Genomic DNA, 18206 nt, shown 5'->3' with positions numbered 1-18206 from the left:
AAGATGATGGTTTTAGAATTGCATTCATGGGAGGGAAAGTACTAGCATGGCCTAAAAATTCAACCATTAAAAGGGCTCTAACAATAGGAGTACGACAAGGACTTTTATATAAGCTATGTGCTAAGACAAACCTTGCACTTGTACACGAGACCTTAGATTCAAATGAAATATGGCATAGAAGACTAGGTCATATTAACTTCCGTGTCCTAACATCAATGGAGAAGGTAGTAACCAGAATGCCCAAGTTAAACCATATTCACAATGAATCATGTAAAGGTTGTGCGTTAGGGAAAAACACTAAAAAGCCATTTCCTCATAGTTTGAGCAAAACTAAAGAAGTGTTGGAACTAGTACATTCTAATCTATGTAGGCCCATGTCTATACCTTCTATAGGAGGATTCTTGTACTATTTGATATGTGAAGATGATTTTTCAAGGAAGACATGGATATACTTCCTTAAATGCAAAGAATTTGAAGAGATTCTCTCTAAGTTTAAAGAATTCAAAACTATCACTGAGAACTCCTCTGGTAAGAACATTAAAGTTCTGAGAACAAATAATGGGAAGGAGCATACTTCTGAAATATTTAAAGAGTTATACAAACTCACTGGGATTAAGAGGGAGTTCACAGTCCCTTACAATCCTCAACAAAATGGGGTTGCTGAAAGGAAGAACAGAACTATTGTAGAAGTTGCTCGGGCTATGATTTTTTATCAAAATTTGAGTATGTCCTTCTGGGCTGAAGCATCCAACACAACAGTCTATTTACAGAATAGATGTCCTAACTCACATTTGCACAATAAGATTCCTGAAGAAGCATTTTTCTAGAAAGAAACCTGACATCATTCACCTAAGGATATTTGGATGTCTTGTGTATGTTCATGTACCTAAGGAGAAGAGAATTAAGTTAGAACCTTCTGGAAGAAAGGGTATTCTCATTGGTTTTAGTGAAATAGTAAAAGGATACAGAGTCTACATACCTGGACAAAAGCAAATAGAACTAAGCAAATGTTATCTTTGAGGAGGACATTGCTTTTAGAAGAGCCAAAACCTCCAATGAACTAGATACATTTGATGTATCTCTAGAAGAGACTCTTGCTCCTGAGATTCAGAGGGAGTTCCCTGAAGAGACTTCAACTCAAACTGAAATCCTTCTTGAGACTCAAGAAGAGAGTCTCCATAACTCTAAAAGGCCACTTTGGGCAAGAAAAATAATACAGGAAGGAGATGGATTCGCAGCCCCTTTAGGAACCTTCCGAGAAAGCAAGGGACCTAAAAAATTGACATATAATGCCTTCTTGTGTGAGAGCTCAAATCCTAAACTTTCTAGTACTTCTAAAGCACTTCAACATCAAGCTTGGAAAGACACCATGGTGGAAGAATATCAGTCTATACTAAAAAATGATGTTTGGGACATAGTTTCGAGACCTAAGGAAAAATCTATTGCGTCTTCAAAATGGCTCTTCAAGGTTAAGTATGCTGCAGATGGCAACATTGAAAAACATAAAGCTCGTTTGTGGCTAGAGGTTTTTCTCAAAAGGAAGGGATTGACTTTTAAGAAACTTTTGCACCAATTGCCAGGTACACCTCTATTAGGGTTGTAATAGCCATTGCAGCCACCAAAGGTTGGAAAATCCATCAAATGGATGTAAAAACTGCTTTTCTTAATGGGAAAATCGAGGAAGAAGTATACCTGGAGCAACCTGAAGGGTTTGTGACACATGATGTTGCCTCTTATGTATGTAAACTGAAGAAGGCTCTGTATGGACTTTTAAGTCTTGGATTCACCAAGAACGTGTCTGATCCAAATCTCTGCTTTAAGGTAACTAAAGGTGATATGAAAATTCTAATTCTTTATGTTGATGATCTTCTTATTACAGGGGAAGAACATCTCATTAGTCAGTGTAAGAAAGATTTGGTCTCTGAATTTGAAATGAAGGACTTAGGAATTCTTCATTACTTTCTTGGTTTGGAAGTACATTAGAATTATGGGAATATCTTTCTACATCAAAAGAAGTACACTATTGATATTTTGAAAAGATTTGGAATGTGGAATTGTCGACCTATGTCTACACCTATGGAAACAAACTTACACAAGCTAAAGGAAGCAAGTGTTGAATCCAGTCTAGTTGATCCTACCTTATACGGACAGATAATTGGGTCTTCGATGTATCTTGTAAATACTTGACCTGACATCTACTATGCAATCAATGCATTGAGTCAGTTCATATGTGAACCTCGTGAGATTCATCTTGTTGCTCTAAAGCATATTTTAAAGTATCTTCAGGGTACTGTTGGGTATGAACTTAAATATGAGAATACCAACATGGAGTTACTTTGATATATGGATTCTAATTGGACCGGAAGTGTGAAAGACTGGAAAAGCACATCAGGATGTTGTTTCAGCTTAGGATCAGCTATGATCTCTTGGATCTGTCAAAAGTAAGCTTCAGTTGCTCAAAGTTCTACCGAGGCAAAGTATATTGCAGCAGCAATGGGAGCTAGAGAAGTACTATGGCTTCGAAACTTGCTTTCTAACTTCCTTGGCGAGCCTATGAAACCTACCACTATTCACTATGATAAAAGTTGTATCAAGTTAGCTGTGAATCTAGCATTTCATGATAGATCCAAGCATATAAAAATTCCTTACCACTATTTAAGAGACATGGTGGAAAGAAGAGCTATTCATTTAGAATATATCAATACAGGTGATCAAACAGCTAGCATTCTTATCAAGGCACTTCCTAAAGTTAAGGTTGATCATTTCAGAAAGAAACTTGGCATGGTTAAAAATGTAAGTTAATGAGATTGAGTCTCAAATCTTGTAATTTTGTTTAATTAATAAAGATGTTTAAAGTGTACACTCTTCTATTATATGTGTGACTCTATGACTCATGGGCCTAACCTATGTTCAGTATTAAAAGGAGACAATCTTTTATATTGAAATGTTGAGTCTAATAATATAAGGTGACAACTTTAAATTATAAGATTACTATTATGATGAATATCATGTGACTTGATATTCTTGAAAATCATAATAGTTAAAAGAGTATGTTGATGATATCATTTGACTTGATATCTACTGAAAATCAATATGTTTAAACTCATGGTGGATATTATGTGACTTAATATCTATGGATATGCCATGATCCTTTATGGAGGATATCATGAGACTTGATATCTTTGTACACACAAAATTGAAAGAATATCAAGAGGATATTACTTCTTATAATGAGAAGAATTCATATGCACTTTGTCTTCCCTAGCTACGAGGGAATGTTGAATCAAGTAACTTCGGTTTAGACAATAGCGTTGTTCATATGAAAATATACTCATGTATATGTACATGTCGATATGATTTGAATATCGATATGTATGTATGCATGAATGTAATTTGCATTGTTATTATGATCGCATCATTCAGAAGTGACTGTGCATATACTTATTATGTTTATATCTAAGAATGAACTTAGCAAATGATCGTATTTATTCTAATCGTCATCGATTGCTTTAGACTTTGTTAAGTCTTGTAATCATTAGTTTTGTTATGACTAAATCAAATGGGTGTGACCATACCACCAATTGGGTGCTTCGGCGAATGGTCATGTCTCCATTTGGAGACATGCCCATTCACCGAAACACCCGACCACCTTTGTTTATAAATGTATGCCACCCGAATATTGCAAGCATCAAAATTGATTAATGCGGGCAGATCGGAGGCAGTACAGACATCGAATTAAAGGAACTGTTATATCATATTTTCATTGAATTAATATATATTGTGCAGCACATTGGATCCTTTCATTTGCAGTTACTGTACCTGAAATAAAACATACATGCTTCAGCATCAGAAGGAAAATCTGTAAGTAAACTTTACACCCTTTTATAGATCTCGGAGTCAATATCATCATTATATAAATTTCATAGTGTTCTGATTAGTTCTAATATGTTATAATTTCAAAATATTATAAGTAGGTATTTTAACATTTAAGAAGATACTACCTAAAAAAAGGAAAAAAAAATATTAAATCATATAATTAAAATTTATATTGATCCCTAGAGCAGAGGCTCCTCTTCAAGAATATGTAATTTTTTTCAAGAAAGTGTAGATTTGATAGGGAAGTTTTGATGGGAGGAAAAAACTATTAGTTTCTGATAAGGTTGACCGCGAGTACTTATAACAAAGAAAATATACGTCGAAAACCAATATTTCTTTTTGTGTGCCCTACATATACATGTTATCTATAACATATTTTCAAATCAGAGCAAAAAAAAATGATTTGCAAATACTTGTTTGACAAGAACTACACCCTATATTTTTCGCAGTTACAAAAAGGACTTCAAAATTTAAAACAATGAATAAATTCTTCAATTTTTTTAAGATTATATATAGGCATAAATTCATCCAATTTTACACATTCATCAGTTTACATCATCTTCAACTTCTAAATACAAATACCATTTTTATGTCATTAGAGTTGAACAGTTTGCATTCTGGGATCCTTTTTCTTTATAAAAGGTGACATAGGTTTGTACTAGCCAAGTTCATGGTACCAAGCCTTGGGGTGGTAGTGAAGAATAGATTGAGGGAGGAGGATAGCTTGAAAGAACAACACAATAATCAACGCTGGAGAAAATTCTGGCACGACAAACACCTTTGGAAAATGAATTTCTGACGAGGGCAATTGGTTATGACGTATAACAGTCGTAATGAATCAAACCAAGGAAATTCAAAATTCAATGACTTGGACCATATAAGATCAGGGAAATCAATAGCAACGGGGCAGTGAAATCGGTAACATTAGATGATAGACTATGCTCCACTATGTTTCCAAGACAGGGACGTTTTAGGGAGTGGAGGCGTGCTTCTAGTATGGGTACGAGTCGAAGCCAAAATTTAGGGGACGAGATCTCAGGGGGCGACGATTAAAAACATAGGGGATTTTTTAATATATAGAGACAGAATTTAAATATGCATATCATAACATTGATAAACCATACACCATAGATATTTTAGAGGATCAATACATGGAAAATTAACAAATGACAAATACTTAAGTACTTCCATTATAACAATATCACATACATGTATAACAAAAATCAAAATGCCTAAAGGCTCCATGTATCATGCATGAAATCATAATGAAATAAAGAGAAGTCCAACTAAAGTAGTAAGTAGTAGATACAAAATGCAATCTTTCCTCACTGTTGTTACTGCTCTATTTTATTTTCTTCCTCTTAGCAAGTATTTCAAATCTAAAATTGAGTAGAAGAGTTAGTGTTTTAGTGTTTTAGTGTTTTAGTGTTTTAATGGACCAAACATAGTTTGCATATTTTTATTATGTCTTTAAGACAACTAGGGACCAGCACGAACAAAAATTTAAAAGACAAAAATTGGGGGTGTTTTGCTTTTACCAAACTGGTTGAATAAAGGGGATGGTCAAAAGTGTTCTGCAAATTTGTTTTTGTTGTTTCAAGGATGTTTCCAAATTTGGCAAAAAGGGATGGCTCTCGGGATGACAAAAAGATGTCCCCATGTCCCCATTTTGTCCCAGGACAAGTACGACCCCAAAATCTTGGGGGAAATGACCTCGTGGAATACTGATGATAGACCTATCAAAGAGCCAATAAACGGGTCCAAACTAAAAGTCAATCTAGAAAGAATTAGTAATAGAGAAGAGATCAATATGTTGGGATATGCTACCAAAGGAGACTAGACGATATACCAAGACAAGGAAATTGAAGAAGACCCAGTCATCACAAAGGAAATGTACATACCAAACAACGAATGGAACAAGCCCATCATGGACCCAAAGGAATGACAGACGCCTTGTTTAGTCCCCCAGCACTAGGGATGAGAACCAATGGCTACTAGACACTAAAAGCACCATACAAGGGAAGAAGGGAAGGATTTGTGGCCAATGATATCAATCAAGAATCAAAGAAGGAACAAGAAGAGCATTGGCAAGGGAAGGATATAACAAAGGAGGATACAGAAGAACTTGACCTAGAGGAATATGGTGCCACGACCCCCCTCAAGATGGTAGTTAAAACAAATGACTTGTTTATTTGCGAAGGAGATGCTCACAAGAATGAAGTAATTGAAAATTGTGAGAAGGCTGGGGAAAAACCAACTTATAAAAGAAGAGTGAATGCACTATGGCAAGTAATTCCCAACCTAGCAGAGGCACCAACAGTCAAAGGAGAGAAGGTCGCCCGGTACCAAAAGTACAGTGGGAGGTACACTAATGCAGTACAAAGGTGTGGGATCTGCTCCTTTGGTGGACAAAATCTTTGTTCTGGAATACTTAGGAACTTGTTGCGAGAATAGATGCTTAGAGTCATATCTAGGTACACGCATCTGGCAATATGCATCTAAAGTAAAAGTAAGAGTCTCAAACAAGAAGGTAAAGAAATGAGGACCCGAACAAGAAAAAGGAATCCCAAAAAAACTAGGGATAGAAACACAAGGCAAACCACGAGATAAAAAGGTATGAACTTAGAAAAAAGATAGAATTTTTTTTTTTAAATAATAAAGAAAAAATAAGGAAGATAAGGAAGAGAAAAAACACCAAAGGCAACCAAAAATTAGGAAAGGACAATAAAGTCATGATAAAAAGGAATAGAGATCACAACACTCCATATGGAAAAGAGCCAAACATGAGTCCCAAATAGGAATCATATGACAAGAAGGAGGATGTAGAAAGAGCTCTAGTGTTAGCATGGTCTGTATGCAAATGAAGATCCCATTAGGAAGGCAAGGCTCGTACAAACTTGTACGGTAAGAGTGATCAAGCCACTCATCCACATACAAACACCCTCGGTATACACAAGAAAAGTACCCCTCGTACGACCACATAACCGTACAGACACAAGCAGATCATAGTTGCATACATTGTGTACATTACAGGACAAAGGGGGAATAAATGTCATATGACGTATGGACAAAGTCGTACAACATACATACAGGGACGTATGACTTGCAGCTCCACAAAAAACATGCCTACAAACGAATAGTAAAGCAAATGTATAACATGGTGGAGGGAAGACACTTTAGAGGACATATAAATGGTACAGGTAGTGGAGGGGTTGCTTCTAGGGAACCAAACTCCACCAAAAGGCGCAAGCACTACGCTTGAGGAGACAAGATCAGTAGGTATGAGGCAAGACCATACACACAATCAAGATTCCCTTCGTATAAAGTGAGAGAATGCACATACAAACCAAAGTTGTACACATACGACCACCTAGGAGAGGCACAACAAGGGTCGTACAAGCAAGGACACTACCACCTATACAGAAAATGAGGGTTGTATGCCCTCGTGTACAAAAAGGGAAAACCATATGAGTGAAGGGACCCTGGGGCCGCGTCCAGAGAAGGAAGGCAATACAAGCACAGAAAAGGAAGACCACACGGATGGTACAAGGAAGCCTGCAATAGAAAGGGCAGACAAAGAAGACGCAACTAGTGGACCAATGTTTACAGATTGGGGAGCAAAGAGAATAAACTTTGCGCCCTCTCAAATTTCATCGATGGGTCATCTTGTTCCTGAAGGCATAATAACAAATACCAAGGCACTGGATTTGAGAGGGATGAAAGGGATAGGCCACACAATATGGATTACCACCCCTTAGGGAATTAAGACTGCACAACCACTTGCATTAGTGGTGGCCCCTATGGGAGTAACAACTAGAAAAGCAAAATTCCTTCAACAACACCTTCTCTCCAACCCTCCATCTCGAGAGTTGACAAACAAGCCACACGAACAGGACCAACAGGACCCTGGCACGATAGATAATGAGGTGGGTAACTTGCCAAATTTTAGCTTGGAGTGGAGAACATACTGCCCACTTCCCCAACTTTGATAAAGGAACCTACGTCACCTATAATAGGGGAACTGTCTCTACAACTTCAAGAAGATAGGATCTACAAACAGAGCTCACAAGCATGGAGGGGGAAAGTCAACACACACCAAAAGGAGGAATACCACCACACTTTGAGGAATGCACCCAATGATTCTTGACGAAGTTGGAAACTATGACTAGAGCTACACATGAGATCAAAAGGAAAGCCAAGGAAGCGGACATGACCATGGTAGTTTCCGAAGCTAAATCACTATTGCACTTTATGAAAGTTGTCTACCAGGAAGAGTTTAAGAGGTTATTTAGTATTTACGGAATAGGGATGGCCTATTGATGAAATAGAGGGATAGTCTCAGCATACCAAGCGTCACGAGTTGTACAGGTACATGGCCCTTCCTTGACTGTTCTATCTGAGATGGAGGAAATTTTTTAGTCTCTATAAAGCTAATTGGGAATTGGCAAAGACAGAGGGTGATTGAATTATTCTGTGGAAGCAAGTCGAGAAATTAGAATCTAAGCTGGCACAAGAAATGACTATGCATGTAGAACAACTGGCAGCGGAATAAAAAGATAGAATGGATGTACTGAGGCTTCTACAAGGCGCACATACTAAACAAATTGCAGTGAAATGGGATGTGAAGCTTCTCAAACAACATTTGGCACAATTACAAGCATCCACCACTCCAGGGATGTCATCTCACCCTTCTTCATAAATGTATTGTTGATTCAATTGTCTAGAAGACAACTTCTTTTTTGGGGGAGGGGGATAATGTAGATGGTAATTACATAAAATAAAATACTTTAACTAGTTTTTGGTGTGAAAAATCAACTATTGCGGTCACTGATTATTAATCTCCTATCATAAACGATTATTAAACTGCTGAAAATAAATTCCCAGCTAATATCGAAAAATAACACAACTGCAACTTCACTTATAAAATACGGAAAGAAATGCGCAACACAATGAACACAATATTTTCGGACAAATTGTCCTTGGAAAAACCCCTAAGGGAAAACCAGTTCTACAGATGAGAAATTATATTAAACTTCAGCAAATCAAGAGATACAAAATTCCTTGCCTCTCACTGGCAGAACTCCGACAACCTCCTAATTTCTCACGCTGATATTCCCCACTGCTATCCCCATGCTAACACTGCGCCCTTGCTAACACTACAAGACTGTTTGCTAACACTGTGAACGTTTCTCCAAAACTTCATCCTCCAAATGACCCAATGACCCCTTTTTATACTACTCCTGTTGGTAACCCAACGCCCGAGATTGATTTACAATCGACGGTTGAGATTAAGACAACTCGACAACCAACAATAGAATTGGTTGCAAGGTGTCCAAAAGGGAATCACTAAAATTAGTAAATAATTATCCTTACAGCAACCATTTACTAATTCTTGGCAAGTGGACAAACAGCTGTCCAAACTACCCATAAATAGTGCTGCTATACATAGATAAGGACGAACAGCTGTCCAAGCTACCCATAAATACAACTGCTATTTTCGGGTTAGAAATAACAGCTGTCCAACTAACAATAATTAACACTCCCTCTTAGCGAGGAAGCTGTTCTGCATGACACCCATCTTATCTCTAAAAAAGATAAATTTGGCCTTTCCCAAAGCCTTCGTCAGAATGTCTACTACCTGCTCCTCTGTAGGTATGTACTGTAGCTGAACAACTTTCTTTTGTACACAATCTCTGATGAAGTGATATCTGATATCTATATGTTTAGACCTATCATGAAACACTGGATTCTCAGACAACTTGATGCAACTTTGATTGTCACAATGTATCACAGTAGTCTCAACCTTCTGACCAAACAAGGCTACTAACAACTTCCGAAGCCATATAGCTTCACATGTCGCCATGCTAGCTGCTATGTATTCTGCTTCTGCTGAACTTAGAGCCACAGACTTCTGCTTCCTGCTGAACCAAGATACAACTCCTGATCCCAAGCTGAAACAACACCCTGAAGTGCTCCTTTTGTCTGTTGTACTTCTTGCCCAATCTGCGTCAGTATAGCCTATCAACCTAATACCTTCACCTCAAACATATCTGATCCCATACTCAACTGTACCACGCAAGTAACGTAGCACATGCTTAGTCGCTATCCAATGCATTCTCTTTGGTTCAACCATGAACTGACTAAGAGAGTTTACTGCAAATGCTATATCTGGCCTAGTGTTAACCAAATACATAAGCGAACCAATCAACTGTCTATATAAAGTGGGATCTACATCTTTCTCCTTAGATGTATCTACCTTCCTCCAATTCGTGATCATGGGTGTAGACATGGCTTTGCAATCCTCCATCCCAAATTTCTTCAAGATTTCAATGCAATATTTCCCTTGACCAAGGAAAATCTCCCCATCTGTCTGCCACACTTCCATGCCTAGAAAGTAGTGCATAAGTCCTAAATCCTTCATCTCGAACTCTTCTGCAAGGTTCCTCTTGCAATCCACTATGAGCCCTAGTGAACCTGTAAGAAATAGATCGTCCACATAAAGAACAAGAATGAGAATCTCACCCCCAACCATCACGTAGTAGAGGTTAGCATCTGCTTCACTCTTCACAAAGCCCACTTTTTGCAAGTATGTATCAATGCGCTCATACCACGCTCTAGGAGCCTGCTTGAGTCCGTACAATGCTTTCTTCAATCTGCACACGTAGGTCTCTTTGCTATGTGCTACAAAGCCTTCTAGTTGTTCTATGTATACCTCCTCCTTCAACTCACCATTGAGGAATGCTGTCTTGACATCCATTTGATGGATTTGCCATCCCATCTGTGCTGTAAGTGAGATTACAGCTCGTATAGAAGTATACCTGGCAACTGGAGCAAATGTCTCCTCATAGTCTATTCCCTCCTTCTGAGAGAACCCCTTTGCCACGAACCTAGCCTTGTATTTCTCGATGCTACCATCTGCACCGTGCTTTATCTTATAGATCCAGCGTGATCCAACTACAGCCCTATCTGTTGGTCTAGGTACTATCTCCCACACATCATTCTGCATTATTGAAGAATATTCCTCAACCATAGCATCTCGCCATACCTGATGTTCTGCAGCTTCCTGATAGCTAGAAGGCTCACTATCTACCAACTGACTAACTAATGCCACATAGTCATTGAACTTGGCTGGTTGTCTTCGCTTTCTAGTACTCTTCCTAGGAGCTCCCACAAACTCTTGAGTATCCCTGTGTGTATTTGGAACCAGATGGTTCCTGCTGCCAACTGTAGAGGATGAAATGTCAACCTCTAAGTCTTCTAGATGCATTTTCTGTTGCACCTGTTGCTCCATACTCTGTGAATCTTCACTAACTGAGTCTACACTCGTACTGGTAACTGTACTTGAGCTTTGTTGCCCTTGACTTGGTCTTGGAGCTTCTATTGGCTGCTCACTCTGATCATCTGCTGGCAAATCTCTGGATCTCCTGAATGCCTTGTCCTTCATGAACTTGACATCCCGTCTGACAATAATTCTTTTAGTCCCCGGAATGCAAATCCTGTATGCCTTTGAGGTCTCAATGTACCCAACAAAGTACCCCCTCTCTGCAGTCTGATCTAACTTTGTACGTGTATCTCCAGGAATATGACAATATGCCAAACTCCCGAATATCCTGAAGTGACTAACATTTGGCTTCTTCCCTGTGAAAGCCTCCTCTGGTGTCATCTTCCCTAGCACCTTGTGTCGAACTCTATTCTGAATGTAGATTGTTGTATTACACGCCTCTGCCCATAAGTAACGGGGCATGTCCTGGTCATGTAGCATAGCTCTTACTGCCTCCGATATAGAACGGTTCTTCCTCTCAGCAACTCCATTCTGCTGTGGATTGTAAGGAACAGTCCATTCTCTCTTGATTCCTTCTCTGGTGCAGAACTCCTGGAAGACATTTCCTTTGTACTCGCCTCCATTGTCTGACCGAAGAACCTTTATCTTCTTTCCTGTCGAGTTCTCCACAAGTGCCTTGAACTCTTGGAATCGACTGAAAACCTCATCCTTAGTCTTCAAGAAGTATATCCAAGTCTTTCTAGAGAAATCATCAATAAAAGTAACATAGTACTCATATCCTCTGAGAGATTTCGTCAACATTGGTCCACAAACATCTGAATGTACTAGATCAAGAACACCCTTAGATCTGGTGTCACTCTTTGGAAAAGATGCTTTCACAAACTTCCCCAACACACATCCCTTACATACATCGTCATGCTCTGTGCTCACCTCTGGAACACCTGTCACGGTCTCACGAAGCAATCTAAGTGCTCCATGATGAATATGGCTCATCCTCCTATGCCATAGCTCTCCAAGATCTCTAGGATTACTGTTGCTCATAAGTGCCTTAGGAGTATCAAACTGCAATCTATAAAGGCGACCACTCCTAACTCCAATAGTTATGGGTGATTTCCAATCCTTGTGCTTAATCAACACATGTGTCCCTCTAAAGAGTACATTATAGCCCCTATCCTGAAGAACAGATACAGAAATCAAATTCATACCTAAGCCTGGCACATATAACACATCATGAAGTGGAATTATCTTTCCATTCTCCCTCTGAAACTGAACAGTCCCTTTCCCAACAGGGTTGAGTTTGGACAAGTTTCCCGTAGAAATCTGGATGTTGGTGTCCTCCTCCTTGTAATTGGAGAAGTACTCTCTAACTCTTGTCATATGAAATGACGCCCCACTATCTATATACCAAACACACTGTGAGGTTGAGCTAACTATACAAGCTATGAGTGCAAACTCATCTTCCATTCTACTGGAGAGTTCTTCTGCACTTGCTGAAGCTGCCACCTGCTTCTTACCCTTCTTCCTCTCTGGGCAATCACTTACATAGTGGCCAAACTCGTGACATCCAAAGCACTTGACCTTAGAAAGGTCCTTCTTCTTCTTTTCACTTTGTGAATTTGATCCTTTGCTAGATCCCTTCTTTGCTTTCCCTTTACCCGCTAGGGCAACGTTCTCTGTTCCACCTCATTTTTCTGACTCTTGTTGGCCCCATTGACAAGACTTAGTTTAAACTCCTCCTGAGTGAAATCAGTCCATAGTCGATCCCAACTCGGTAAAGTATCTCGTCCACTGACAACTTGAACAAAGACACTCCATTGTTTAGTAAACCCATTTAGGGCTATTCTCACTAGCTCATCATCACTAGGGCTATCTCCAACAGCTGCTAACTCATCCTTGACAAGTCTGAGCCTGGTGAGGTAACTTGTGACGTCTTCTCCCTGATTCATCCGTGTATTCTTTAGCTTCTCTCTGAGAATCAACTTCCTGTTGGTGGTAGCATTCTGGTACAAATTTAGAATGGCGTCCCACATCTTCTTTGTTGTATCTAGCTCCGAGATATGTGGAACAATATGATCCTTGACACCATCAAGGATAATCCTCCTCGCTTTGGCATCATCCTTCCTATATGCCGCAAGCTGTGTTGCATCCGTTGGTACAGGTACACCACTGGTAGCATAATCCTTGACACCATTCTCTTCCAACAATAAAGAAATTCTGGCCTTCCAGACACCAAAATTTGAGGCACCATCCAATCCATCCTGATCTCTCAAACCAGCTGAAGCCATCTCAAGGGTTTAAAGCAATAATAAATCTAAAGAGATCAAAATTTCTTTCCTAGGGAAAAACTCTTCTACCCTTAACAATGCTCTGATACCATGTGAAAAATCAACTATTGCAGTCACTAATTATTAATCTCCTATCATAAACGATTATTAAACTGCTAAAAATAAATTCCCAGCTAATATCAAAAAATAAGACAACTACAACTTCACTTATAAAATACGGAAAGAAATGCGCAACACAATGAACACAATATTTTCGGACAAATTGTCCATGAAAAAACCCCTAAGGGAAAACCAGTTCTACAGGTGAGAAATTATATTAAACTTCAGCAAATCAAGAGATACAAAATTCCTTGCCTCTCACTGGCAGAACTCCAACAACCTCCTAATTTCTCCCGCTGATATTCCCCACTGCTATCCCCACACTAACACTGCGCCCTTGCTAACACTGCAAGACTGTTTGCTAACACTGCAAACATTTCTCCAAAACTTCATCCTCCAAATGACCCAATGACCCCTTTTTATACTACTCCTGTTTGTAACCCAATGCCCGAGATTGATTTACAATCGACGGTTGAGATTAAGACAACTCGACAGCCAACAATAGAATTGGTTGCAAGGTGTCCAAAAGGGAATCACTAAAATTAGTAAATAATTATCCTTGCAACAACCATTTACTAATTCTTGGCAAGTGGACAAACAGCTGTCCAACTAACATTAATTAACAGTTAGGAAAAGTCATGTACCTAGAGTCGTAATGGTTGGTTCTCGCAAACAATCCGAGCGCTATATGTAAGGATCATAGGGAATGGGAAGGGGTATGGTAATACTAAAGATCACTGGTATTGGTAACGTAACTCTTTGGTACAATCAATATAGTTATATTTTGCCATTTATGTGTACTTTCTCATTAGTGTTATAAATGTGGTGATAACATTGGTAAGTAGACTTGGACTTGGTGTGTGTGTGTGTGTGTGTGTGTGTGTGTGTGTGTGTGTATCTGTATTTGGCATTAGACTTTTCCATATCTGCAGATACAATGATATCCATAGCATAGACCCCTTTGTTGAGATGATATCTTCACTTGTGTAGATGACTACATGCCCCTCATTTCATGCCCCCAGTAAGCTAGGAAGAAAGGAAGAAATTAAAGCCAAGATATACACACACAAAAATTCAAGTTTTATTTGGCCAAATATTTAGCTATGTCCTAAAAAGATGGGCCATAAGAAGGGTTATTTGCACTATCCATCATGGGATTTTCATTTATTTTTCTATAGATATTTGGTGAAAACATCTCGTTGATGAGAGTTTTGGGCTAGATGATCGAAGAACTGCACAATGTCATAGATGACGACAACTCCCCGGATGAGATGCCTCATTTGGCCTCTTTTAGTCATTTTTTATGTTTTTTTATTACGTTTTGAATTTTCGGCGCAATGCATGTGTCCCAATTTTGTGCTAGCTTCCAAGATTTGTACATGTGTCCTAGAGGACTTCTTGCATTGTCCTCCCTCGAATGTGCTAGCATCCCTCAAATGCACAAGTATTCCAGTTCTCTGTCTTCATCCTAAGGCACCAACCATGCATCCTCAGGGCTGCAGAAGTGTCCTTAAGACTTAGTTATTAAAATTTTGATAAAGGTACATAGAAATCATATAGATTTCTATTATATATGCTACATATGATTGATTCCCTACTATCCCCCATATTCTTTTTTTTAGAGGTTAGTGCTTTTGACTTAGAGCTATAAATTGGTGAGGTCACAAACATGGGATCTTATCCCCACAATAAACACTCAGCAATAACACCCCAATGGGGTTTTAACCTTGATGGCAAGTATTACAACCACAATTTATCATCACACAATGCCAATGCTGGAAACTTGCTTTCTATGTGCAACTGCTACTATAATCATTTTACAATATTTTGCAGAACGTTCAATTTTCCATGGATTGTACAATTGTTTGGAATTACTCATTGCCTTTGGAGGCCTCATTTTGATAATTTCAACAACTTTTCTTACTAATATTTCAGTTTCCCCCTATGAGAATTGAGAAATAATAATTTCAGTGTTGCTGGAACATATTTTTGAGGTTGTTGAGGGTATGAAACCCAGTATACAATAGCATATAAGGCCACCAAGCTGTGTAACACCTCAATGGGGTTCGAACCTTGATGGCAAGAATAACAACCACAATTTAACCATCACACTATGCCAATACTGAAAACTTGTGACCCTATTCTTTCTAGGTGCAACTGCTACTATGATCATTTAACAATATTTTGGGGTTCGTTCAATTTTCCATGGGTTGTACAATTGTTGGGAATGAGTCAATTGCCTATGGCGGCCTCATTTTGATAATTTCAACATCTTTTCTTATTAACAGTTCAGTTTCCTCCTTTAAGGATTGAGATTGTAATTTCAGTAGCGCTGGAACATATTTTTGAGGTTGTTGAGGGTATGAAACCTGCTATACAATACATATTTGGCCATCAAACTGTATTATTTTATGAGTAATTTATCCTTGATTTATCTTTTTGTAACAAAGAGGGTATTGCCACTATAAATAACAAGAACAAGACAGACTTTTTAGTACATATTCTAGATCAACTATGATCAGATTTACTTTATTTTCTTTTTATGTTGTAAACAATGATTGGATGGTTTAGCTTCTTAACGTTTGTATTCACTATTCACTGATTTGGTGTTGATTTAGAATGGCCTATGTTTACTCTTTTTGCATTGTCCTGATTCGTAGTTATTAATCTGCAAGTTTGGTTTGATCATCTTGTTTTGTCCACCTACAAGGGCATTGAATGTAAATTGGTCATTGAAACGAGTAAACTCCATCATTTATTCCTTGTTCACATCCTAGTTTCCATATGCTCTCACCTTGCCCACATGATTTTGGTGATTAAAAAAGATATGGGTTGGTGTTGATTGTAATGATAGACAGATCACAACCAAATTTACTTTATTTTCTTGTTTACATTGTAAAAAATGATTGGATGGCTTAGCCGCTAGATGTTTGCATACATTATTCACCAATTTGGTAATTATTTAGAATGGTTTGTGTACAGTATTTTTTCATTGACCTGATAATAATCGGCTAGTTTGGCTTGAGCATCTTGTTCTATCAACCTATATGGGCATTGACTGTGAATTTGTCATTGCAAGAGTAAGCTTCATCATTTAATTCTTGTAAGCTCCATCATTTTTTCCTCGTCCACATCCTAATTTTCAGATTCTCTCACCTTGCCCACATTAGCATCTTTGAGATAAAAAATAACTTGGGTTGGTGTCGATGGTACTGATTTGGAAATTTCCGCTAACAATAAACTTATGGATGTTACACATATATCGAGACCTTTAAAACATACTAAATAATGATACCTGACTTGTAATGCACAAAAACAACTTTCAACATAAAGAAAACAAAGAAATATATTTTTCTTTAACATAGGATACCCTTATGTTATGTCATCTTCTTCCCTTTTTTTTTCTAACTCATGTTTTCTCTAGAATATTCTTTGGTACTATCTCCATCAACTTAAAGGTGTAACTAATGGGTTTAAAGTTTATAATAATGTAATGCGTTTTTAGGGCCATAAGAAAACCAAAACATTGAAGTTTGACCTATTTCTATCTTTATGGTTTTCAGTGTATAGCTGGAACACTTAAATTTTGGTACAAGCTAGCATAATGTTTCTATCTATTTTATTATTTTTTCATTATAAGAAAATATCTGATGAAATTTAGCAATTATCCGATTACTTAGATAAGCACAAAGAAGAAATAAAAACTAACATACATTACCAGAATGAATGGAAATGCACGTGCGTGGCTCATTTTTCTTCACTGAAGTTCATCGAAATGGCCATCTTTTGGCATTCTCTTTCAAAAATTGAAACTTTCCCTCAAAATGAAACTTGTATTTTTCTATTTCTATTGCGTTATTTTGTATAAATAGAGATCTAACTCTAACTAGTTTTTGCATGATAAAAATTTATGATTCAGACCTACTTTGGTGACCAAAACTATGAATTGACCAAAAGGTCCCATACTGTTCCAATGATGGTTACTATTTCTAGTTTCTAGTCTAAACAAGATTGAAGTAATTTCAAATTTCAAATCAAGAGTAAGTAAAACTTAAATTGAAATAAAAACAAATCCAAGAGCTAAAAAGCACCTCAAAACTTCCAATGTCATGCAAGAGACGCTTGGATGAATCATACATCTCTAGATGATAATCATATAAATCCTTGACAAGTCTGACCATTTCCCTTCTTGATGGAAGTTTCACTTTCCTTGCTAATATGCTTGATATCCACTTTGATTGTAACTCAAAAAAAGGGAAGCATATAATCTATTGCCAATCACAAGGATCCATTTGCATAAAATGGTTTAGTAAAGTCAATACATGTATAATATGTCACTTTACAAGAATGAAATAAAATTAGTTTTTTGGCTATTTAATAGCTGTATTGCTAGTCAAATTTAGTAAATCACAACTTAGAATTCAACCATTTTGGAAAAATATAGAAATATAAGAAATTACATATTACATGAAATTAAAAATTACCTTATTGGGAATCCCAACAAATGAAAGAGAAGGAGCTAGTAGTGGAGGAAATATATGCTCATATAATGGACCGACATGTTTATTCTCCACTATCACAATTCCCTTCGTATCAAGAAATGGAATAGAATAAGAATACCTAAACACAAGTGTTCTATGAGAAAAACTGAATGTCAAGCAGAG

General features: G+C 37.7%; 1 protein-coding gene across 10 annotated transcripts in view; it reads right to left on the bottom strand.

The window, feature by feature from the left end:
- The window catches only part of LOC149565025 (flavin-containing monooxygenase FMO GS-OX-like 2), a 92413-nt gene that overhangs the window by 37915 nt on the left and 36292 nt on the right, over positions 1 to 18206 (bottom strand). For 4 of the 10 annotated variants that reach the window (XR_016361992.1, XM_089818562.1, XM_089818566.1 and 1 more), the window contains exons 5-6: positions 18027 to 18177; positions 17634 to 17810 (exon numbers count right to left, since the gene is read on the bottom strand). Coding sequence is in view for 9 of the 10 variants with exons in the window: in XM_089818562.1 (XP_089674688.1) it covers positions 17634 to 17810; positions 18027 to 18177 (328 nt within the window). In the remaining variant the exon portion in view is untranslated. The remainder of the gene's footprint in view (positions 1 to 17633; positions 17811 to 18026; positions 18178 to 18206) is intronic. The other 6 variants (XM_089818563.1, XM_089818565.1, XM_089818567.1 and 3 more) reach the window with 3 other exon arrangements.

Source organism: Cupressus sempervirens, chromosome 3 (genome assembly GCF_028749045.1).
Source record: "Cupressus sempervirens isolate cs-2001-9-10 chromosome 3, ASM2874904v1, whole genome shotgun sequence".
In the NCBI taxonomy this organism is placed as follows: Eukaryota; Viridiplantae; Streptophyta; class Pinopsida; order Cupressales; family Cupressaceae; genus Cupressus; species Cupressus sempervirens.
This window is presented reverse-complemented; position numbering and strand designations above follow the sequence as displayed.